Genomic DNA, 25,323 nt, shown 5'->3' with positions numbered 1-25,323 from the left:
ATAGTTAGGGATACCGACCGGTGTTAAGCTAGGCTGGAAGTTAAGCTGACAGGCTAGGGCCGGGTGATACTTGTCCTCAGGAACCAGAGCAACAGTTCCATACGGAATTGTGTTGGTGTTGCTGAAGCAAAAGTCGAGTAAGTTTCCCTGCTCATTGAATACACGATTGCATTGCTTGCATCCGGATGTAGAGTAGCTGTCGTATAACAATCTCGTGCATTCATTTCTGGGTGAGCTACTTGCCATGTTGAAGTCACCAAGGACCAATAGACTGGCATTCTGGAAGCTATCGGAAAGAGAAGAAATAGCAGATAAGTGCGTGTGATAGGCCTTAATAAAAAAAGCTTTAGATCAAATGATAAATGAATAAAGAGTGTTTATAAGTGAATATTATTCCTTTTCGCTATTTCGGTAAAATCAGCGTGTGTAATAAGGCATCTTTTCGAGTTTATACAAAAAATAATAATTTTAAATTTTAAATGTTCTTATTAATTCTTAATGATAACCCAATTTAGAAAAGCTACTATAAATCAGAAAGCTAATATATTGGCTATATTTGTGTAATAATTTTTAAATTTTGACCACACACTTGGACATTATATGCAAACCTTTCGTAGTAGTAATAGAAAGCCAACACGGTAGGTATATTGAATTATTTCCAAAGTTGTTAAACGACTGTGAACACTCTTCTCTTCAAATTTTATCATATTCGAAGCAACTCTTCAAATTTCAATGTTGCCTCTTCTCGAACAAAATTCGCTAAACATTAAATTCAATGCTAAAAACTTTGAAAAAATTAATAGTTCTCTGAAAAGAAAATGTACACAATATCATAGTATTTATTTTAACATTCTCGTGAAAAGTATTTAACTCAATCGCACATTAACAATCGATACTGAAGTGCCTAATATCGGCCCCTCTCAATTGAATTGTGCATATTCGTTTGTTGTGCACATCTGGCAGCATCATAAGTCATCCTACGAGTCGCGACGAATCGAAAAACGGCAGCAAGGAGTGAAAATTTCGAAAAATTTACTTTACTACGGTAAAAAAAGCATAGAAGTGAAGAAAATAAGTGTAATTATAACATAGAAGTTTAATTTACATTCGGGCGTATGTGCGGTGCAATTTGTTAAAAAAGAAGCAGTGGTTTTTGCAGCATTTTGGTGAATGTGAAAAATTTTCCATCACAACTACTTTTTTTGTTGTTTCCTTGCTAGTGCGACAACGACAGCGACGTAGCCGTTTCAGTCGTCGTTAGCTTGGTGGATGTTTGTTCTCTACGCAAAATTTTAATTATGTTTAGCATATTCGTGTGAATATTCGTTTGCAATAGAGTGTTGTTCCAGCGTACTTAACAACTAACAGCCAAGCTGGCAAAATAAAATTAGTAACAACGCCACTGCTAAATAGCAAATTGTATACTTCGGAAGTACACTAGTAGGACGTGGTAACCAGTGAATAGTGCAAGAGTTTGTGGAAAGCATTGAAAAAGTTGCACATTACCATCGTTGCCGCAGTATTGCATGGGCCAGTGCTCCACTACATTGCGTTGGTTCTGCTACCACCCGCTGTGATCAGCAGATAGCCGTGAATAACGCGCGCAGCTACGGCGTCAGCGTACAGCAGCGCAGTGCTGAAGCCGTATCTAAAACGGTAAAAGATTCTGCTGCTGCTGCGACGGCGATGGCATCCTTCGCTGCCTTCGTGTACTCTTTTTTGTTTTTTTTTTTTTTGTGTGTATGTTTTCTTCGTAATGGTCCGCTCTCAGCTTACTAGAGCGAGTGAGTGAGCGAATGCAGTCGTCTGTTGTTATGCGGAAGGGAAAAGGGGGGTTGCTAACAGATATGGGGGGACCAAAATACAGACACATACTGTCAAAGTGGATGCTGCAAAATCCATTTGCAGTTGCTTTTCATCATCACGTTTTTTGTTGCTATAGTTGCAGCCGGTCCGTTTGGTAAGCCGTTTAGCAAAATTTTTAACAACTCGGATGTTTACACACTTCAAATTCTACACCTTTCTTAGTGGGTATAATTCCTTTAATGTTTACTAAATTAAGAAAGCATATACATACACATTGCATTGCTAAAAAAATTGTTAAGCATCGTATTTTGTGGCTGCCTACAGGCTTAATTTCGCAGTGACGTGTTAGCCTATGGTTTAACATACAATATTTGTGTGCTGTTAATGGTTTTGGTGTTGATGGCGGCATATCAGCAAGAGCCCTTTGGCATTGTAAACTCCAATGCGGTCATGTGTTATCGTCTATTTGTGGATTATTTGCATATTTAACGAGTTTTGTGGCGAAATGCGTGTTTCACGTTCAGCAAATAAAAGAAATATTATATGAAATCGCTATGTCTATATGCTCGTAATATACCTTTTGATGTATTTCATATTTTTGCGCCTGAATTCAAAAATAAAGTATGCAAATTGTGTTAATATAAAGGTAATATTTCGGTTAATGTAGGATATGCATAGAAATATTGACACAGTAATGAGTATACGGAATCCAACCTTGGCAACTTTGAGCAGTTATTATCTTCCAATGTTTTGTGTGAATTAAAATGAAATCAATATGATTTCTTCAAAAGATTATTTTCCTTAGTTTTATGTTTATTTTAAAATACAAAAGGTTTATTTTTTTTTTTTAGTAAGTTGCTTTTTTTGCTGGCGGAATCGAATCCATGAATATGTGATATCTAAATACCTAAAAATTCCTTTTAAAAATATTTTTTGGTTAGATTAATTAGGGGAAAAATTATTTTATGCATTAATGTATACTCGTTCGTACTTCTGTTTTTGTAAGTTCTTCTAGTTACCGGCATGCATTAAATTCAAATTTTTAAAATGGCTAAGGCTAGCGTTAATCGCCTTCGTCCTCATCATACGTGAAATAAAAATACTATTGTATTTGTCATTCACAAGGGTCATCCATTTTGAGTGTAGGAATTTATTTTGGATTCTAGGCTTAATTACTATTTAATTATATTTCTTTCCATATTTATGCGTATGGCCATAGCTACCTATGCAACACCTGTGTTTCAACTCCGTTAGTTATGTAGGTACTTGCAGCACTTTGTCTACCATCCAAGTACTTCAAACTATTTCACCACATTCCAACCCTCATAATGCGCCTGCTGGTAAACTTTGAGTTTCAAAGAGATCCATTTTACATTACCATCTATGTTTTTTTTTTGCCTTTCTTCTATTCTACGCTCTTCGTTTACCCACTTTGCCGCTTCATATTCGCACATCAGTAGCTCCAAATCTATTTTGGTCCATATTTTTCCCTTTCATATGCTCCAGCCATCTCATTTACCACCTTACTACTATTTCCGCTTCCGTTGTGAAGCGCAACCGAGCAAGCAGCGACGGCAACGTTGACAGAAGCAGCTTAATGCATAGCTGTTTGCCGAGTTGGCGAATTGAACTCATATATGTATGTATGTATATCAACACATGAGTAAAGATGTTCCAATGGCGCACTAATACTATCATCACCGTAACCGTCATTATCTGAGGCAGCAGCAGCGCCATAGCAGCATGAGAACGAAACTAAGCGAAACGCTATGTATAGAGTCCTTCTTTTCTCTCCACTTTCACATGCCGGAATGTCGCACTGCTTTTTTTCATTCGTTGTGTATGTTTTTCCCTGCAACCCAGCTTCCATATCCACAGCAACACTCCACCGCGCATCCAACAGTTGTGACTACTGTCTGAATGAGATTTTCCCTTAACCACTTGTATGTCTGCCTCTTGGCGTTCATCCTTTTCACTATTGTGCTTCCTCCATCGTCTACATCCTTGCTTTCAACATTAATGTTGTTTTTGTTTAATTTATGTCAGTTAATTGCAGTCGATTGCTAAGGTGTGCTCTAAAAAGGTGGGGTGACATAGGAGTGAATTGTGTTTCCATGTGCTAATGGCGGCTGACTCGTTCATAGGGGAGGCATACAAAGCTAAGGGTGGTTTTCCCGATATTGTTTGTTAGTTCAATTATTTATGCTATGCTTTACTTATTGCTTCATATTAAAAGCACTTTCCGTTGCGACGTTTATTCAGTATTTACATATAATTCGACGCAATTGAGTGATTAAACGGTGATTTCGTTATTCTCCTCTTCGATTTTCTCCAATGCTTCTCCTGGAGTATTTGTGCTCTCGATGAAATGTAATTTGTATAATAATAGCATTTCGATTTGTGTAAAAATAGTTGTTAAACTAAGTGAAGATGTTAAATGAATCGAATATGTATTAGTGCAGTTAATCGATAACTGTCGATAAATTTTGTTTCACAATCAACGAAATTGACTGCTCTTATTGTCATTCTCTAATTGGGTTTTTTATTATTGTTAAAATTTTGAGTCACAGTCCTTGCAATTCCCACTTCAAATATATTTTTCATTATCAGTTACTAACGAAAGTCTGTCCGGATTGTAGTTGTGGTTCATCATCCGTTCTTGTCTCTGACTTTCCACAGGTAAACACGTCACTCATCGACATAGATGAATTGGAAGTGCACCCGCATAAGTTCAATGAATCTGAATGGATACGGCCGTGCATTCAGAGAAGGTCTCACAGCATCAAAGTATATCAGTTCGAAGCTGACGACGCAGACTCCGTTAAGATACTAGTGTAAAGCGAATATCTGTCATCTTTCTCCTCATACGCACAATCTTCTCTAATTTATGATGCGTAACTTGTTCTACATTTTTTTCAAGGCCGAAATTCATTTGGAATTTTTTTACGTTTTATGTTCACAATGCGACTCAATTAATTAATTCCCACTGCTCCCCAATACGGCAGGTTCACTAAATTGGTCGCTATACCTAAACTGTCGAAGCTCAAAAGTTTCTAGCAATAAAGTCTGTGCTGTTGTTGTTGTCGCCGTAGCAGCATGTCAGGGGAATTCATACTCATTGCCCTGATATAAATACGGGTCTTTTCGGTAATCTAGTGCTACGCTCTATTATTTTTTTTTTTAATATCTTTCCATTTATTTGTATATTTTTCCACTTTATTTCATTTCTTTGTATATTTCGGTTTGTAATTTTTATCAACTGGTTTATATTTCCTCTTTTTATCCATCGCAATGTGCTGCATATACTATATTCTCCATCGCCGAATAAATCAGCAATGCTCACCAAGTATTCTAATGCCTCCATTTCTCTCGTACACTCTTATTTTCATTTCCGCGTTCCGAAGTTACCAATTTCCGTTCGATTGCAGAAGATGCTTCAGTGACCCCGCAGCCGCTTGCTATCGTCAGCTTTTGGTGTAAACGTGCACACAACTTTTCCCCTTTCACTCATCTACGCTGCATCATTCTTTTACAATAATAAGCGCTTATCAGCGTGGCTGATAGAAATTTAATTCAATGTCTGTGATTTTTACTTTCGCCGTAAGCAGTTTGATGCGGCCACCCCAAGCCGCTGAGTACTCAGCACATCATCTTTCCCTTTCTCCCGCCTCATTTTCTCATTTACATGCGCACAAAGTAAATATATTTAGGCAAGTCTGTTGTTGTACGAAATTTGTGTATGTGCGCACGCCTTCCTTTGCATAATAATTACTCAACACGAATAATTTTTGGATTGTTTGTGCCAAAAAAATTAAACAAAAACAAAAGTAAGTAAGGAGCTAATGGCTAGTAGCGGTGGGTGGCGGGTGGCGGTGACAGAACAAGAAACAATGTCAAAAATGAAAGCAACTCATGAAAACAAAAACATTAAAACAACAGGCGCGCTAATTCATACATATCTACAATTGTGATTGAAAAAATAGCAGTGACTTATGGAAAATTATTTTTAATCACGAATGTTGTACTGAATCTAAACATACTCGTATATTGAAAATTACAATATGAAGAAAACGATATAATATTATCGGTTGATCAAGAAAAAACTGGATAGCAAAAGAGAGCGAGAGGAACTCTTTCGCGATCGTACTTACGAAATATATTAGCATTGAAGCGAGAAATCTCTTTCTTTAAGATTTTTCGAGATTTTAAAACTCTTGAGCTGTGAGCCAAAAAGGCTCCCATGATCTGCAAACGTCTAGGAGGAAAATCCTGGGGTTGTAGCCCAAGAATACTGAGATGGATGCACATCATTGTAATAAGCTCAATGTTAACATATGGAGCGAACGCTTGGCCATCGAGAGCCACTCCCACAACAGTGCGGGCACCGTCTAGCATGCGTGGGCATCACGGGGGGCTATACCCACATGTCCTACAGCTGCAGCTCCCACTTATCCAGAGATGATATCACTAAAGTAATCAAATGCGAAAAGAAGTTCAGATTTGAACAGGACCATAAGGTAAATTGGAGTAGACCTGCATTTGAGAGAAAACTCCAGTAGTGTGCCCTGCCCCGGTACACAGATGACTTGAAGACCCCTAAAGTCATAAGCGCTGAAATTTGCAGCTACAGAAGCAAGCGTACCGATGGATAGTTTTCTAAGTAGCGGAGGTGTTTGCCATCTGTATATGTGCAGAGATAAACTTAGACAGAAATTTCCGGAATGAGCGAATTGCCATTCTGAGCGACAGTCAGGCGGCACTCAAGGCCCTATCTTCCTGTGAGATCAAGTCCTCACTGGTCCTTGCGTATATCGAGAAACTGAATCTACTAGGAATGCACAATCGCATCCGGCTAACTTGAGTTCCAGGACACAGGGGTATAACTGGGAACGAAATAGCGGACGTATTGGCGAGAGAGTTGCGGTCTTGTCTTAAATAGGCCCCGCGCCCTTCCTTTCCATGAGACAACACACCATCAAGGAAAAGCTTATAAGTGAAGAGCTGTGGCTAAGGGGGTTTGCTGGCACCAAACTATGGGGCTACGTTAGACGAAATCCTTAATGAGAGGATACAACCAAAAGAGGTTTAAAAACTCGTAACCCTCCCTAAGGATAAGCTGAGAATGCTCATGGGCATTCTCACAAACTACTGCAGACTGTGTGGCCAGCTGAACATGATCGGGATATGGTCTACTGACTCCTGTAGTTTCTGAGACCATTCATAGGAGACTCCAATGCACCTTCTCCTAGAATGTTGTGCTATAGTGCGGAGAAGATTCAGACATCTCATTCCCAAGGCCACCGGAATGACTTGGGTTTTTCCCAACCAAGGGCTGCCGCCCCAGTAAACTAGCCCTGTTTAGTGTACCGTACCCCAGACATCTTGGCCAACAATAGCCAGAACAAAGGCACATACGCTGAATCCAACCCAACTCTATCCTGAGTTTATTAAGGGAACTTAGTCTGGGTGAGGTACTGTGATGAGTAGAGGGCAGAAAAGGTCGAAGTGCAAACCTTAAAAAAAATTTTATTAAAGAGTTGGGAATTTTTGAATTTATGAATTTTGTTCAAAGTTTCGAACTGTGATTTATAAGGTTTTTTTTATAGTTTGCATGAAAACTATTGCGTATATTGTAAAAGGATAAAATGACTTATTTGTGTGACCACAAGTGTATTTTTTTTTTACTTTAAAGGTATATAGTTACATATTGGAATAAAACAATTATTATTATAATTTTTTTTTCTTATAACAAGTTTTTTCGATCAAAGTTTAAGTTCAATTACACTTACGCCACTACTGTTATTTTGCCCGCAATTGTACAGATAACGCCAACGTAAAACTTACAAAAACACTATAAATAAAAATTTAATTGTTTGTATTCTTATTTTTGTTTTTTTTGCCAATATTTTATCTTCGCTTTTCACCTATTTTGCATCTAAGACGAAAGTAGTCGATTGTTTCGGTTTTTTCATATATTTTGTTAGTTGTTTTTATTACCTTTCAGATTTGTTATAATTTTCCGCTTTCATGAGCTTATGGCGTTGTTTGTGCCTATATCATTTCATTGCTCATTCCATGGTTCATACACATCTCTTACCTTTCTTTTTTGTTGTTTTTGCTTTTGGTGGCCATCAAGTCAATTATCAGCGCTGAATTGTTGCCATCGTTGGAAAAACTTTGGTCGCTAAGCCTTTAGTGTTAAGTGTTTATCTCGTGTGTGTAAATGGTGCTTTTGTCGTCTTCTATGCGGGTGGTGGGTGGACGACGGCATATTTGCATAGGCAAAGTCAGATTTCTCAGGCGTCAAAGTTTCTTCCATTTTAGTGTGTGTGTGTGTACGCGTGTTGGATTCTCTCCTATTATTTGTTGTCGGAAAAGTTGTTGCATAGTCATCATTGGCTTCTTAATTGGGGGGAAAATAAAGTTTAACAATGTGTTCGCATATGTATATGTTTATAATCATTATAAAACAATCCGTTGGCATGGATGTGGGTGTGGTGTGGCGCTAACGTCAGCAGAAAACGCAAAACAAATTCAACGAAATACATTTTTAGTACGATAATTTTTTTATGGCAAGGAACCATAAAATACACATAAGTTGTGAATAAGCTGTGATTAAATATTTGCCAGTGTTTTGGGTAAAGAAAATGTCAAAAAAAGGGAAATGACTCACAGAAATTCTAATTCTGATTTTGGGAGTTACTAAATACAACACGGACATATATACACGCATTTTAAAGAGTGAAAAATTCTGAATATCCAGTTTAATTGTAAATAATCAACTTGTATCTATCCAGCGAATCTATCGGCTTTGTTAGATATGGACATATATGGACTTACTGAAATTCATTTGAAATTTTACTGGGTCGAAAATCTTCCCTGACTTAATTTTGTATGGGGTCAAAACGATTTTCTTACCCTTGGCCTAGACGTGCGCTTACTCCACAAGCTCTGTCAGTTGTTATTGTTATTATTGTGCGATTTAGTCACCTGTCGTCTTTGTCTAACTCATCTAACGGTAGACCCAGAAAGTGTGCTGTTTCGACAGATTTCGGTCCCAAGAGAGAGGGGTGTTAGGTGAGTAGGTTTGATAGGGCATGTGAATAGATGGTTAGTGTCGTGCGGTGTGCATCACATGCTGAACATATGTATGTCTTGGTCGATTCTGCACAGGTAAGATCTTAACCCGGTACAATACCCAGAACGCAATTGGGCCAAAGTTACGCGGATCTCGCGAGGTAGCTGAAACTCTTCGTCCCTGTCAGTATTCCATTTCACTTCGGTGGAGCAAAATTAATCAGCCTATCGGTTCCATACGATTTCCATCCCTCAAAATCATTTTTTTATCTTGAAAAGAAGTTATTTAAAAACAAAATTGGTTAGTTAATGTTTCATTTACGTAATTTTAAGCTATTGAGGCCGTTTAGCTTGTCCGAATGTGTACAAATTCCTCAGTCTGAATCTGGTCTGACAGATCAAGGGAGTCCCCCTCTGTATTAAAATGGACCAGTGATTTTATTTGATGTAGTTTTTTCGCATTGGTCTGTCCAAACGAAAACAAATACGAAAGAAGAAGAAATGAATTTCGGATGTGCATATCAGCCCCAAGCTTCGTATACATATATGTCTGATCTCCCAGGAATATAATTAAATTGAGAGTCAAAAACGTAAATAATGATACACCACAAAAGTCCTTCACTTTCGTAGGCGAAGATTGAAAAGACTTCTCAGACAATGCCTAAAATGGGGAGAATCAAGCAGTGCTGTGTTAATAATGCTGCACTCCGATGGAGAGGTTCACGGTATCAAAATAGGCTCTGTTTACTATCAACATGACTATTGCTAAAACCTAACCTCACTTTAGACTTTCAGACTCACTGGACGTTCGACTTTTTGTAGGCTGCTTGGAAAAATACTTGAATATACTTCTAAAATGTAAGGTTTATCTGGACTTTTAGAATTCGTAACGGTAAATTTATGAATTTGGAATAATATGCCTTTGAATGCATATATTTGTGAGTTGCTGAGCTGAAAATAATCTGTTATTTAATATCCATAGTATATCTGTGCATAAATTTGTAATTTTCCGGTGGAAGTTGAAAACTGCTTTTTTCACAATTTCAAAATTGTCGCTTTTCAAAAATGTATTGTTCGTGGTATTTGTTTTTTTTTTATTCTATTTCATCAACTCTATTTGTGAAAAATTCCATACATTTTACTCTAATCCTAAACCGCAAAAGAACTAATTGAACTAATTTTGGTTTTATAGCTAGAAGCCACAACAAAATTGAATGTGATCGACGAACATACGAATTGTAACCGAAAATAGCAACAGAGCAGAGCAGAGTTTAAACAAAAAAGTTAAAAAAGCGAAGGCATAACGAAAACGCGAAAGTTAAAAACAAAACTAAGAGAAATCAAGAGTGAAAGGAGACGCACAGGGTACAGATAATTAAATCGCCCAAATAGACTTTTGTCTGCCTACCGCCAATCCGTACGCATTCAGAGTAAAACGCTTGGCATAGCAGACGCGTGCGTCCATAGGTAGCTGCTTGTTTTGGTCATAGAAGGTGAAGAACACAACTCTGACAGTTGTCAGTTGCATTGGAATTTCGCGTAACGCACTGGCAAGAACGTCAATCAACCGTAGTAGCAGCCGTTGTCGTTGCAGAGAAAATGACGTTTTATCAGCGGTCAATAGGCGCAGCAGCAATAGAAACATTTCGAGCAACATATTTGTAAACTCATTTATAAATAGACGACGACGACGACAACAACGTATAGAATTCGCCAAATACGCAAAACGAGCAGATTGGTTTTGTGTTTTATTCGGTAAATTTTGAATATCTGAAGTACCACGGAGCAAAGAAGCAAGCAGTTGCAGTCAAAGGCAAATATAGAGATATTGGCAGAGGCAGTGAGAAAAAGGCGCGTCATTGCACGCAATAGAATCCAGTGCAGCAGAGTGACAGTCAAGCAACACTCTCCTCATACACCGCTCGACAGGCTGGCGGTATAGTTTCCCTCCCTCTTTGTTAGTGTACGCGTTCGTGTATATATGTATGGCACAGCTTGTTGATGATGCTATTGCATCCATAATTCGCGTATAAAGCAACTCAACACAAATCTAGTATAGAAGTTTGGAAAAGAAATTGAATTGAATACGAGCAGCAGAAGTTTAGAAATTTTGGATTTTTACGGCTAATACAAGATGAAGCGACGCAATGCCGACTGCGGCAAACTACGACGACCAATAAAGCGTAATAAAATTACAGAAGGCATGTATGGCAGGTGAGTAAATAAAGTAATATGCAATTAATTTTTTCTAAGTTAAAATTTTCATTTAAAAATGCATTCCTTTTTCGTTTAGCGAAATTTTTGACTACCTGGGGTGAGTTTCGTTGGGTGTAGTGCTTCCTTAGCGACGCTTAAGAGTCAATGCGTGCATGAAGGCATTGTTGTTTTTTTTTTAGCGGCATAAACATTACCCATACATGCAAGGGGAATGCTGCTGGAGTATCAGTCCTTGACCGGCTATAAATCCCGGTCGTTCCGGTAACGTAGAACCCACTGCCTTTGTAACGCCATTTTGGTTGGTCTCAACTTCAGGGTTGTATTATTACGCTAGTACATATTAAAGTGGCGCACATTTGATTCACAAATGTATAGATAGATATTGATCTTTAAATGAAGAGCGTGAATTCGCATATCGCCTTCGAATGGCAGGCAAATATAATACATAGTTTTGAAGATATGCTTCTTCGTGACAGATTTACACTCGGAGGTGTGCCGCGAGACGAGCAAGCAGTTTCTGTTAGGGTGCTACCATAGATCCCAGCCATGCAGTCACCTGCTTGAGTTCTAGCTGAACGACAATTACTGGACTAGACTGTGTACAGACAGACAATAAACGACATTAATCGGGAGACTCTTATCTCGAATGTCGTTGTCGGAGTCCAACCGCCACCCATTGCTGACGAAGATCTCCAGCTTCACCGAGAGTGCCCCGTAACCTTGGCAAAATTACTGTAGCAGATTAAACTCCTACTTATCCAGAATTGACCGCGACATACTAAACATATCTCCAGCCTGTGCAGGCACCCGGCACCCTTTTCACATGCCCATCAAACCCACTCATATAACACCCCTCTCAGTCTGGACCCAATCTGTCGAAACAGCACACTTTCTGGGTCTACCGTTAGATGAGTTAGACGAAGACGGCCGGTGATTTACACTACACTGGCAGGGTTAAGTAGACTGCTAAAACAACAACACCAACGAACACTTTAATTTCTGCTTATTTCGTCATTAAAATCCTCACTAATCCAACTTATTGTGCCAAGCCCATTTCGTTAACGTGAAAGCGGGAAAAAACAATTCTTACTCTTTGCTTTTCTAGCGACATAAACATCTTCTTGCCACTTTCAAACTGACTGCAAGATAAGTACTCTTGGCTAGGTCGTAAGTAATGGGAATTTGCTTGACTTCTTTCAAATGTTTTATATGTGCCTTTGTCTTCATAGCAGGAATCCATAGTGGCATTTGTGCTTTGACATAGTAGCCAGAATATTTATCACAGGACTACATAATTAAGTTATTCTTCCTCGTCTAAGCTTCAAACTCACTGTTTGCCTGCCTTGAGGAGCACGAGTCGGCGTTGCCCATTTGGTGCGTGTAATCCATCTTTGCTTCGATTGGGCATGAGAATTTTCGAAAATATGATTTTGAATATCGAATATCTGCGGTCGTTAAAATCCGACGATCAACACTGAAGCATTTTATTAGTCATTATGTTGCTTCATTTTAACTCTCGAAATTCTAACAACAAAAAGCATTTGAAAAGCCTTCAGCTGCAAGCAGGCATCATAAACAAATACACAACTGCGCGCGTACAAGCGCAAACACTTAACACAAACAAACGCATTGTTGGTTGGCTTCTTATTTCACTTTTTTTTGTGAATTCTACTTTATTGACGTTGTACGTTGTGCGTTGTACATTTTTGTTGTTATATCATTTTGGTCGGTTTGTTTGCACATATATTTGGCGTTTTGCAAACAAACAAATCGAATGTGTTAATATGCGCTTATGTGCACGGGTATGTATGTATGTATGTGCATGAGTCTTCTTGGCGAAGAGCGCTTAATTGAATTTGATTGATTTAGCGCAGCGCAATCCAATGATCGCGCCTCCAGCTGACTGATAGGCGCTACTAGGTGGTGGCATTCCATACGAATCTATTTAGGTTTGTTGGATTTTTATTGCTTGTTGGTGGTCACATTTGTGGTCGTATTTGACAATATTTGCGCATACACACACGTACGCACATTTGCGTCGCGTGTGGTTTAAGCAGATATGTTTTTAGTATTTGACGCTCAAACCAATTGGATTGCGGTCTGCGATATTATGCGATTAGAAGCCACCTTAATTGGTAATTAAATATGTATGTATATACAATGGAAAATAAATTAAAAAAAATGGTTTTTGTTTCTTACCACAGAGTGGAGATCGTGGAAATCAGAGCAGATTAATGCCATTGCAGCGCTCTTTCCGGAATAACTTGAATTTATATCCGGCCAGTGACTGTAACTTCAGTAGAATTGCTCAAGAATTATTACAGAATATCTTACCCTGTTACAACAACAAACACAAGTCGCAAAATAACAAGTTTAACATTCATGAAGAATTGATAAGGCTGCAACTATTTATTGTTGTTGATATAAGAGGAAAAAAAAAAGACAATCGGAAGGGACTCCGGTTACTGCAGCAATGCTTTTCTGAAACTCAACCTTTGTCTTTCAATGCAATGAGTTCCTTTCAAAATACTTTTAAATTATTTTCGATTGTAAACAAAAATTCTGCAAATCTGCTTAGTACAGATCATTTTTGTTGTTGTAGCAACACTTACATTCCCCCTACATACAGGGTGGGCCATATAGCGTTTGCTTTTTGAACCACCTATATTATTTTTTTGAGAATGGTAACACAAATGACATGTCAAATGTGTTCATAATTTACTTAAAGGTTTGACATTTACGAAATGGGACGCTATACGCTTGAACAAAATTGGGAAATATTGAAAACCTACTACTGTGTCCAAAAAATAAGGTGACATTGTATTTATTTTGAAAATTCTTTATTTATTCTTCCAAATCAATTTCATCCCCTTCAAAGTAATCCCCTCCCGACACAATGCACTTATGCCAACGTTTTTTCCAATTTTCGAAACACTGGTTGTAGTCACTTTCCGGGATGGCCTTCAGTTCCGTCTTCGTTGCGGCTTGAATCTCCTCTATCGTGTCAAAACGGTGTCCCCGGAGCGGTCTTTTGAGCCTGCTGAACAGCCAGAAGTCGCACGGTGCCAGATCAGGTGAATACGGTGGTTGCGGAACGATATGGGTTGAGTTTTTGATGAAATGATCACGAATTACGAGTCCAAAAAATTCAATGTTTTCGGTACCAGTCGAGATTTGACGCGCTTGAGGCCCAAAACATCCTTCAAAATGGTATTGACTGAGCCTTTCGATATGCCAACATCATCAGCAAGGTCTCTAATCGTTAATCGACGGTTTTTCAACACCAAATCTTTGATTTGTTGGACGTGAGCTTCGTCAGTTGAGGTTGATGGTCGCCCAGGACGCTCTTCGTCTTCGACACGTTCACGACCGGCTTGGAACTCACTATACCACTTGTAAACATTTTTTTTAGACATAGCCTCATCACCAAAGGCTTTCTGCACCATCCTCAACGTATCCGAAAATTGATTCCGCAAACAAAATTTAATGCAAATTCTTTGCTCAACAAATTTCGACATTGCAAAAAACGAGAAACTCACTTTTAGCAGCTCACAAAACGACGCGTATCTCAAACAGTAAATGAATATTTCACATGAAATTTGACATAGATGTCACTCACAGTACTACCAACCTAAAAAAAAAAAGAATTCTCCTAATCCTTCAAAGCGCGCAGTTTAAAATCAAATGTCACCTTATTTTTTGGACACAGTAGTATTTCCAAAGTGGTGGGTCTTCTTCTTATTTTCTGATGAAGCTCATTTTCACATCGGTGGCTACGTCAATAAGCAAAATTGTCGGATTTGGGGCTCAGAAAATCCACACGTTACTGTAGAGAAGCAAATGCATCCACAACGAGTCACCGTTTGGTGCGGTTTTTGGTCTGGCGGCATCATCGGGCCATTTTTTTTTTTCGAAAATGAGCGAGGAGCCGCGGTTACAGTAAATGGCGAGCGTTACCGTGACATGCTCAACGAGTTTTTGTTTCCAAAAATTGAAGAGGATGATATGGACGACATGTGGTTTCAACAGGACGGTGCAACTTGTCACACTGCCAAAGTTACACTCGAACTTTTGGCTACCGTTTTTGAAAACCGAATAATCAGCCGAAATTCCGATATCAATTGGCCGCCTCGGAGCTGTGATTTAAGCCCGTTAGACTATTTTTTGTGGGGAGCCGTTAAGAACAAATGCTATGCGAACCATCCAGAGACGATTGATGCTTTAAAACACGAAATCGAAGTTGCCATTTATGAAATTGGAGCCCAAACAGTAGAAAATGTGCTTAAAAATTGGGTTGATCGAATGGCCTACTGTAAAGCCAGTCGTGGCAGTCATTTGAACGATATTCGAAAGTTCGAAAAAATATTAATTAATTTTTTTTGTAGCCGATTCAAAAAGCAAATTTTACATGGCCCACCCTATATATATGGGGAATGCTGCTGGAGTGACAGTGCTTGACCGGATATAAATCCAAGTCGTTCCGTTAACGTAAAACCGCCTGTAGTGGGAGCGAGTACAGATCATCGACCTCGATCGCTGAAAAAGCAGGGCTAATGAGGTTCAGCGCAGGGTTAGTATACTTGTTGTTGTTGTTGTAGCAGTTTACTAGTCTACTGAGGCGGCAGCCGTTGGTCGAGAAAAACCCGAGTCATTCCGGTACCTAGAACCGGCTGCTATGGGAATGGTTAAAATAACACTTCTCAGTGGGTTAAAACCCGAGTCACTGCGGTACATTTTACTGACTGTTGCAGCAAATAGTTCGCGGAAAGTTCAGTCATTCTCTTTCTGTCCCGTAACTTCTTTATATCATTTGTTAACACTTGCGCGGCATCTCACTGGATTCTTGGCCCTTATTGCAGTTCCTTTCAGATTTCACCAAATGCCACATTCTACGCGATGAACAGTTCTTCTCTAGCACTCGCCAGTCTTTTGCGATACTTTTTGATGACAATCTTAAATTGCAGAATTCGATTATAATGTAAAATAATTCTATAAATATTTTAATATCTTTCGATATCTGCTACCTGCACACCTAACCTCAATTTGATATGATGATGAAAAGCTTCGAAAATTTCTTAATATACTATACGTTAATTTAATATATTCAATAATAAAATCCATTATAATTTCAGTTTCTACATTTTTTCTTATTCCAATATTATTATTAATCTTCAATATTGTCGCTTCTCTTTTCAGCGCAACTGTCCTGTACATGAAATTCCTTGTACTTTGGGCCATTGTGATAACCGCCGATTTTATGTTTATGTTTCGTTTCGAGTTTTTATGGCCTTTTTGGCTACTTTTACGATCGGTGCATGACTCATTTAAATATAAAGGATTGGTGAGTTTATCAAAATAAGAAAAAGAAAAAATAGTACAGTCCACAGAATGAAGGTTCAGTTAGTGTATTTAATCGATTGTGAAAAAGATAGTAATAATAGACAGAGACGAGTTTCATTATTGAATTAGAAAGAGAATACACAGTGAGTGTCAATTGTAAACCGTGATGTATTTTTTTTTTTATAAATTTATTATATTATGAAAATATAGTTAATATTCTAACAAAACCATACACATAAATCAACTGCCAAATAAAAACAAGCTGGCTGAAAATTTCAAAAATACTAATCAGATGTTATGGCAAAAGTATCCTTATAATCTGGTATTTAGGGAGAGAAACTTTTTATGGGCGATCTCGCGGCTGCCGTAGCCGAATGAGTTGGTGCAGGACTACCGTTCGGAAGTGCGTAGGTTTGAATCTTCAGGAATGGAGCACCAAAATGATAGAAAGTTTTTTCTAATAGCTATCGCGCCTGGGCAGACAATGGCAAACCTCCGAGTGTATTTCTCCCATGAAAAAGCTCTTCATAAAAATACCTGCTGTTCGGAGTCGGCTTAAAACTGAAAGCCTCTCCATTTGTGGAACAACATCAACACGCACGCCACAAATAGGAGGAGGAGCTCGGCCAAACAATCAACAGATTTATTTTATTATTATATAAGATGAAGGTGTGAAGTAACTGAAATTGAAATTTGAATTGGTCGAGCATCAAGAGATTTGGTGGCTCCTAAAACACTCAGGCTAAAAATTATTAATTATTATGAATTATTTGAATTTGGAACTTTGGAAAGAGGGTAGATAGTCAAAGGAGAAAGGAGAAAAGTATCACAGAAAGAGATAGGAAAGAATAGAGACAGGTACAGAGGTAGTTAGTATTGTGAGAATTTTCCAGATTCTTTGGTAAATATCCTCCAGTTTTACAGAACGAATATTACTCATTCTCACGAGTTTGAAGTAACTAGTTTTAAGCAGTTTTTATGTGTTTCGTTGGCTGTGTTGCGCATTTTCCCCACAGAAACAGAATTAAAATTATGTAGATGAATGCATTCTATTGTGAAAATGCTTAGCGAAAAACCTAAAACTGTTCACTTCAAACTTGTGCCATATTATACGAAAATGAGCTAAAAACCTAAACTAAATAGATTTTTGCTCAAATTTTGTGTTTTTTTTTTTGTAATTTTTTTTTTTGTTAATTTGGAATTATGATTATACCATTTGGGAAATATATCACCTATATTTTTCTACAATAATAACATAAAAGAAAAGCAAATATTGCAAACATTAAAAATATTTGTACGATTTTCAGTGGCACTCACTGTAGCTAACATACCAATTAGTTAAAAGCTGATTTTTATCTTCAATTTGATGTAACAAACAATGCACACTCAGGTATTCTCATTGTAGAGAAATTTCTAGCATCTTTTAAGCTACGAATATTTTTATTTTTTAACTGATTGCTATTTTAGTGTTCCATACCAAATAAATTTCTATTCCATTCTAACATTTCCATGTAAAAAAATTCATTTTCTCATTTCAGGCATTTTCTGTGTTATTCGTATGCATTGCAATAACATCCGATTTGGTATGTTTGTTTTTTATACCAGTGCACTGGTTGCTATTCGCAGCGAGCACTTACGTCTGGGTGCAGTACGTATGGCATACAGGTACTAGTATTGGAATATATAGCACATACATGCATATATATGTTTGTGTGTATGCTATAAAATGCTTTATTTGGATTAGTTGTTTTTCACTTCATTTTTAATATTTTTATTACTCGATACTATTTTTTATTTATTTTACATTTTTTTTAATCTTGCACCATTGCTAACCAATTTTCTCTTTATCCCACCACAGACAAGGGCATATGCTTGCCTACAATAATACTTTGGATGCTCTTCGTTTACCTAGAAGCAGGCATCAGATGGAAGGATGCACGTCACATGCCGCATTTGGATCTGTGTCGTCCCTTCGCCGCGCATTGGTATGAATAACATATATTGAAAACCCGTTTGCACCATAACTCTTTAATTTTCCCTCTCTCCCGCTACACAGTATTGGCTACCCGGTGGTCACACTGGGCTTTGGCTTTAAAAGCTACATAGGCTATCGAATGCGACAGCGTAAACAACGTGAAGTTGCGAAAGAGAATGAATTTTATATGCAATTATTGCAACAAGCCCTGCCACCGGAGGAAACAACAGACGATCCAGCGACGACACAACTGCCTGCTGTTACCGGTACCACCGTGCCGGCGGTAACCGCTGGTCCCGGTAGTAGCAGTGTGCCAACGGCACAAAATGCACAAATCTCCTCCGCTTCTTCCCATGCGACAGCAGCAGTGACGGCGGCAATTAGCAACGCATTAAATGCATCCAACAGCTCCATCACCACAAATTCAACCACATCAGCTGCTTGTAGTGCGCTCGCAACGGCGAATGGTTTGCTCGCATCAGCGGCAGCAGCAGCCACAGCAGCGGCTACAGCAGCAGCAGCGGCGGCAGCTGCAGCAACGTGTAGTAGCAATAGTACGAATTTGAGTACGCAAGCACAAAACCATCATCATCATAATCATCAACAACAAAATCATAATCATCATCAACAGCAGCAGCAGCAAAGCCATCATCATAATAATCACAATCAAGTGTCGGCATCCACGTCGTCACCGCTCGATCATCACAACAACCACAGTAATGCCAATAGTAGTGGAGCAAGTGGTGGTATTGGTGGTAGTGGTAGTAATAGTGGGGGTGGCGGCGGTGGCAATTATAATATTAGCAGTTTATTGGCAAATGTAGCAGCAGCAGCAGCGAACGCGTCAACTGGCATAGGTGGTGCGTCCGCAACGCTTGTTGATGATAAGAATTACTTACAAATTAACAGTGGCGGCGGCGCTTCCATAGCAGCAACAGCAGCAGCGGCAATTACTAATGGCAATAACGCTGGTTCTAATGTTGGTTTTGGTGGTGGTAGTAGTGGTGGTAATGTTAAACTACATACAGCTTTTACGCTAACACACTATTGTACATACGTACATACATACATACAAGTATTATCTTTTTTTATTGCATAATTTGAAGTAGTATCGTAAAATGCGTTACTAATTATCAGCAACTGTCAGCAAATACAGCTGTTGATAGCTCGCCGTGCAATCTGGTTTTGTAAATTTTTCACATTGCTTGCGTTTATTTGCGGCAGTTGCTTCTGTAGAAAAACGTGATAACTCATGAAAAGCCTAATTTTTATTTAGAAATATTGCTATTTTATTTGATAGGATTCAAGAATTTTGTTATAGGTAAAATTAAAAAGTATTTTTGTTTCAAAACTTAACATAGAACTGTACATATTCGGTACAGTATTTTCTGTTTATAACGGTGTATGTATATACATACGTTTGCATATACTTGCTTGCTACTGCTGAGATTTTTTAGCAAAAATTAAAAAAAAATATTTTTTTTATATATTTTAGAAATAATTTTTTTTTTAATAATTTTGTATATTGATTTTTTTAATCATTTTTTATATTCTCTTTTAATAATTTTTTATTCATTCTTTTAATTATTTCTTTTTTTTTTTATTATTATTTTTTATATATATTTTTTTTGTTTAAGAAATCACTCCGATTGTAATTCGAATTTTTTTTCACTCAAACCACAGTCTCATATCTTCATACTTCTTAAATTAACACATTTTTTTATTAATTAATTTCGAGCTGATGTTTTTCAGCAAAAATTAAAAAAGAAGAAAACATTTTTTTAAATAATTTTGTATATAGTATTTTAATATTTGTTTATATATATTTTTTTATTTTTTCTAATAATTTTTTATATATATTTTTTTAAATATTTTTTTTTATTAATTAATTTCGAGTTTTGGTGTTTATTTCAATTCATAATCCATCATTAAGCAACTCTAAAGTTTTTCTTCTCGGCACTCAAGCCTTACTTAGGCAAGCACAACTCAACTCAACCTAACCTCAACTTGGTATGATGAAAAGTTTCGAAAACTATAATTGATAATATATCTTCACATAAAATGAAAATGACAAACAGATGTAACAGCCGAAAAAGTAATAAAATCCTGTGACTGAACCATCTTAAGTCCGCTTTGCGATGAGATTCCAATTCAATTAGTTTGAATATTCCAAATTATAAGCGTAGACAATCCAATATTTGAATTAATTTATAAAAAAGAGATTCTAAATTAGTGCAATCAAGTAAAACAAAATTTCTTAAAATACTGCATTAGGCTTTTCTGAGTTATTCTTATTTTGCCAGTTAAAGCTTCAAGAAGTAGTTTTAAGTTTTTAAGCAGCTTATTTTCTTGCTTTTGCATATTTTCGAAATTGTACTTTAAAATATTAAACATTTATTGGTCCACCAAAATTACTTCTTAAAAATTCTTAATTATGTAAATACAATAAAAATGTACAAATGCTTATGCAATAACAAAACTTTATGAAATGCGAATTACGACACGTTTTCAATATTAATATGCAGATTTCCTCACCGACCAACACTTTTCTAGATACTGAAATACTGTAAAAAAGTAGCTTTTGAATTTTATTAACTAATTATAACCTGTATTTTTGCGCGTCCATAAAAAATTCATTAGCTCCTCCTTTCTTTTTCCAGCCACATCTAATGGTCATATTGGCGGCAAAAGCCACCGTCGCAGCATGGATAAAGAAAATAAGGGCAGGGGCAGCGGCGGTGGCGGTGGGGGTGATGCAGATTCCAAACATAACAAGACCAACAACAACAACAATAGCTTTCAAGCGGCTGCGGATAGCGTCAATGGCAGCAACAACAATCCCGGAAAAGACCGTAGCGATTGGGAGACGGGCAGTAATTGTCAGGTGCATCCGACGCATCAACAGCAAACAAAAGAGAAAAGTGGTGAGCGGCTACCGTGGCAGTATGAATGGATAAAACTGATATGCGTCTTTTTTGCTTTTCGATCTTGCAGATGATCACCGGACGTCGAAGAAAACCAATTCACATAGCACTTCCGGTGCGACGTCGCCAACGGCAAATGGCAATGTTTTGCAGTATGACGTCGATGATGTTGTAGTGGAGCCAGTCGAACGCACTAAAGGTTTGATTTAAAACAGCGTATACCGTTATTCCCTGCTTCACAATAAAACAAAATATGCTTGTTATTTCTGTGCCCCTGTAGGACGTCGCAACCGTGCACGCAAGGATAATGCTTCCAAGGACAATCATCACAACAATTCGCATAATAACAGCAGCAATGCGAACAACTCCAATTCTCACTCGCAGAATCATCATCAACAAAGCAACAACAACACTACTAGCAGCAGCAGCGGCAACAGCAAAGATGCTACAACAACTCAAAACCATAATGGTACTAGTAATCACAACAACTCCGATGCCTCATCGGTATCTTCATCCACCTCATCAGCCAGTTCCACATCATCTTCATCATCGTCCGGAGCGTCGGCTTCAGCCTCGTCCACCATCTCGCATATAGCCTCAAAAGTGGTCTCAAAAATCTGTGAATCATGTCTCAAACTCGAAGCGGACGTTAAGAAGTACCGCGCGGAATTGAGTCACATGAAGCAAATCGAAAATGAACTGCGTCAGAAGCTCGAGTCGAATTTGACTACGAAATCCTGTTTGCAGGCCAAACAGAAAGAGTGCGACGAGTTGGAGAAACGCATACAGGAGCTCACGAATGGCCGGCACGCCGATATGCTGCAGCTGCAGACAATCGAGCGACGCTTGGCGGAGGAGCGTCGCCAAAAGCAGTCGCTAGACGCACAATTGAATAACGAGAAGAAAGCCCGCAAAATTGCCGAAGAGAAGGCCGCTCGGCCGGAATGTAGTACGCAATGCAAGCAACGTAAGCAGCAAATGGACGAAGAGATCAAGCAGCTGCGGCGCGATCTGAAATTAGCCGAGGAGGCGAAACAGATGGCCGAACAGCATGGTCGCAAATGGGAGCAGGAGGTAGGTTGTTGTATGGTGTGAAAAATACATTCAATTTAAAACCGAATTTTTCTTGATTAAATTTTACAGTTGCGCATGTTCGAGGCTGAGATACGTAATCGGGACTCAGCGCAGCCTGGCACAGAGATGCTGATGAATGCATTGGCCGCGATACAGGACAAAAACTGTACGCTCGAAAAGAATCTTTCAGCCGAGACGAGAGTTAAGCTGGACTTATTCTCAGCTCTGGGCGACGCCAAGCGGCAACTGGAGATATCGGAAAGTGAGTTGCAAATATCGACTGTATGAAAGTATTTTTTAAGTCAATGTATGCCTTTATTTGCTAGGTCGCCGTCGCGCCAAGGAGGATGAAGTGCTTGATTTAAAGGCGAAAATAGCTCAATTGCTCTGCGTCATGCCCACAGATCAACTGCTACCTGCTTGCGGTTCGGCCAGCGCTAGTTCGATGTTACGCATGAATGATACGCCACCGCTGCAAACAGGTCCCGGACCAGCTTCGCCGATGCTCAGCAGTCTCAGTGCTGCAGCAGCGGCGCAACAAGTTGCGGCGGCGGCAGCAGCAGCAGCAGCAGTGGCCGGACATCCGCTGTCGGCACGCGTCGGTGCACAGAATTCAGTGGCCGATTATGGTGTGCAGCAAGCGCCGTCCGATTACGTAACGGCTCAACATCAGCACCAACAGCATCAGCAGCAGCTCCATCAACAGCAGCAGCAACACCAACAGCATCAGCAGCAGCAACAACAACTGCATCAGCAACAACAGCAGCAACACCAACATCAACAGCATCAGCATCAACAACACCAGCAGCAGCAGCAGCAGCAACAACAGCAACAGCAAGTGCCCGTTTCAGTGGCCACGGCTGTGTTTGTGTCGGCGTCTTCTCCAGGCGGCAGCGGTGGTGGTGGTAGCAGCGGCTCTAGCCTCGACCCTAATGCGACTGTATATACGCCGAAAGGTGGGCCAGGTGCACCGGGTAGCGGTGGTGTTGGTGTTGGTGTGTCGGTGGGTGGCGCTGGTGATGCCTGACAACACCCTGCATCCGCAGGCACCGTTAGCCATTTGATGCGACGTAACGTTTGAGATTGAGATTATTATTTAAGTTATTGATGCATCCTCAATAGACACTGCAAGATAAACAAAAACATCCGCAGCAAAAACATCTAATATTAATAGAACTATTTGCAAGATATTTTAAAAAACATTTAAAGCGTGTGCTGGCGGTAATTTGGTTGACCGGTGAACGTTTGAGGCGGGCATCAGCTTGCCAGCCAATAGCTGCGGTCAGAGCAAGTGCAAATCACTGCAGATGAAAAAATTGATAAACAAAAACAAAAAACAAAAAAGAATTATTAACAGAGCAAATGATAAACACTCAGCAACAACAACAACCAACATGAACATGGACATGAAAATGCAAATGAACATGATATTATCTTATTGAAAAAGAAAAGAAAACAAAACAAAAGAGAACACAAATTAAAAGAAAAATGAAAGAAACTAATTACTGCTTTTGATTTCTTCTAATTAGAGCGATTATAGAAGTAACTTAGCTGTTGCAGGTGCGAGCCAAATTGAAAGAAGAGTTAGGTGATTCGAGTTTAAGAGAGCATCCAAAGAAATGGGTAGTGGAATTGGACAAATTTTCAGATGGAGTTCACAAGTTGAATATGACGAGATCTACTCTGGATAAAGATAGAGAGTTGACCCTTTTTTCGTACAATTTTCATGCAATCATGTCAATCTTATGAGGGTGAAGCCGTTGAACCAAAACTCTAAATATCATCTCATGGTATGAAAATGCGAGAATCGTTAAACCTGTTGTTTTGGAAACAGTAGCATAACCTTTTATTGAAGTGGTCAGTAAAAATTACGTTGTCGTATGAAATATAGCAAATTTGAAATACAGCATTCATTTAAAAGTCGATAACATATCGAAACCCGATAAAATAAACTTCATATATAAATTCAACAAAAGTCGGAATGGAGTGAGTAAATTCCACGGTAAAAAGATTTTTACGTTGGGGAACGTAACCGAACAAACAGCGATTTTTCCATTTTTAATTTCGTATTTTTCATTCAAAATAACGGAAGCATGTGATTTAAGCAGCCTAGGATTTTGTTTGTTAACTCAAACTAAGCGCGTTGTAAAATGAATAGAAATTGAGGTTGAAATTACTATTGAAATTATAAAAAGTATAACAATTCGAAAATTACTCTCAAAAGTCATTTTTTATAAAGGGGTTTTCAGTAAGAGCGCTTCAACTTTTGAATTTTTTTGAATAAAACACAAACGGTTTGACTTTTTTAACTAATTGTTTTTTTTATTATCGAGTTTGAACATATACATTTAAGTATGAAATTCGATTTCTTTTGCATGACCACCGCGTGCACGTTTTACGAAGTCCAATCGTTGAACCCAATTTTCGACCACTCTTTTGCATAAATCGGCCGAAATTCTAGCAATTTCGCGTTCAATATTGGCTCTGAGCTCACAAATCGTCGCCGGCTTGTTACTGTAGACCAGAGTTCCCCAAACTTTTTTGTGTCGTAGACCCCTTGCCATGTTTTTCCGTGTTGGGTAGACCCCCTACTTACCTGATATTGATTTCCTGTAAATTTCTAACTGTAGTGAAGTTTAGTGCTAAAACATGTTAATTTATACATTTATTAATTGAATATTAATTGAATTTAAATTAAAACTACTCAAAATAAAATTTTGTATCTGTTATGTAAAATATACGTAACAGAAAATAAACTATAAATAAAATAACATAAGCAATAAGTCAATATTTTTAGTGAGAAGGATGAACCTGATGCTTTAATAATAAATTATCAACATTTGGCGTCAATTTTGTAAGGGTTAATCTTAGGGTAAGGGTTTCTTTTTCTCGTTAGGAGATTGGTAACAG

The 25,323-nt window shown here is 38.4% G+C and overlaps 1 protein-coding gene across 11 annotated transcripts; it reads left to right on the top strand.

The window, feature by feature from the left end:
- Positions 1-953: 953 nt before the first annotated feature.
- On the top strand, positions 954-23,915 carry LOC129243732 (macoilin-1). 11 transcript variants are annotated; one of them, XM_054880978.1, is made up of 11 exons: positions 954-1,045; positions 10,076-11,097; positions 16,297-16,441; positions 17,979-18,105; positions 18,299-18,425; positions 18,497-19,422; positions 21,076-21,339; positions 21,410-21,538; positions 21,620-22,413; positions 22,483-22,675; positions 22,740-23,915. In XM_054880978.1, exons 2-11 carry the CDS (start codon positions 11,018-11,020, stop codon positions 23,438-23,440), a joined length of 3,486 nt encoding a protein of 1,161 aa, XP_054736953.1. In that variant the 5' UTR covers positions 954-1,045; positions 10,076-11,017; the 3' UTR covers positions 23,441-23,915. The 11 variants fall into 11 exon arrangements, with proteins under 11 accessions (XP_054736953.1, XP_054736957.1, XP_054736952.1 ...); XM_054880982.1 differs by having other exon boundaries at positions 984-1,113; XM_054880977.1 differs by having other exon boundaries at positions 984-1,166.
- The last annotated feature ends 1,408 nt before the right edge of the window (positions 23,916-25,323 follow it).

The sequence above is a fragment of the Anastrepha obliqua genome, chromosome 4 (assembly GCF_027943255.1).
Source record: "Anastrepha obliqua isolate idAnaObli1 chromosome 4, idAnaObli1_1.0, whole genome shotgun sequence".
Taxonomy (NCBI): Eukaryota; Metazoa; Arthropoda; class Insecta; order Diptera; family Tephritidae; genus Anastrepha; species Anastrepha obliqua.
The sequence above is the reverse complement of the archived record's forward strand: the minus strand, read 5'-3'. Positions and strand labels throughout refer to the sequence as shown.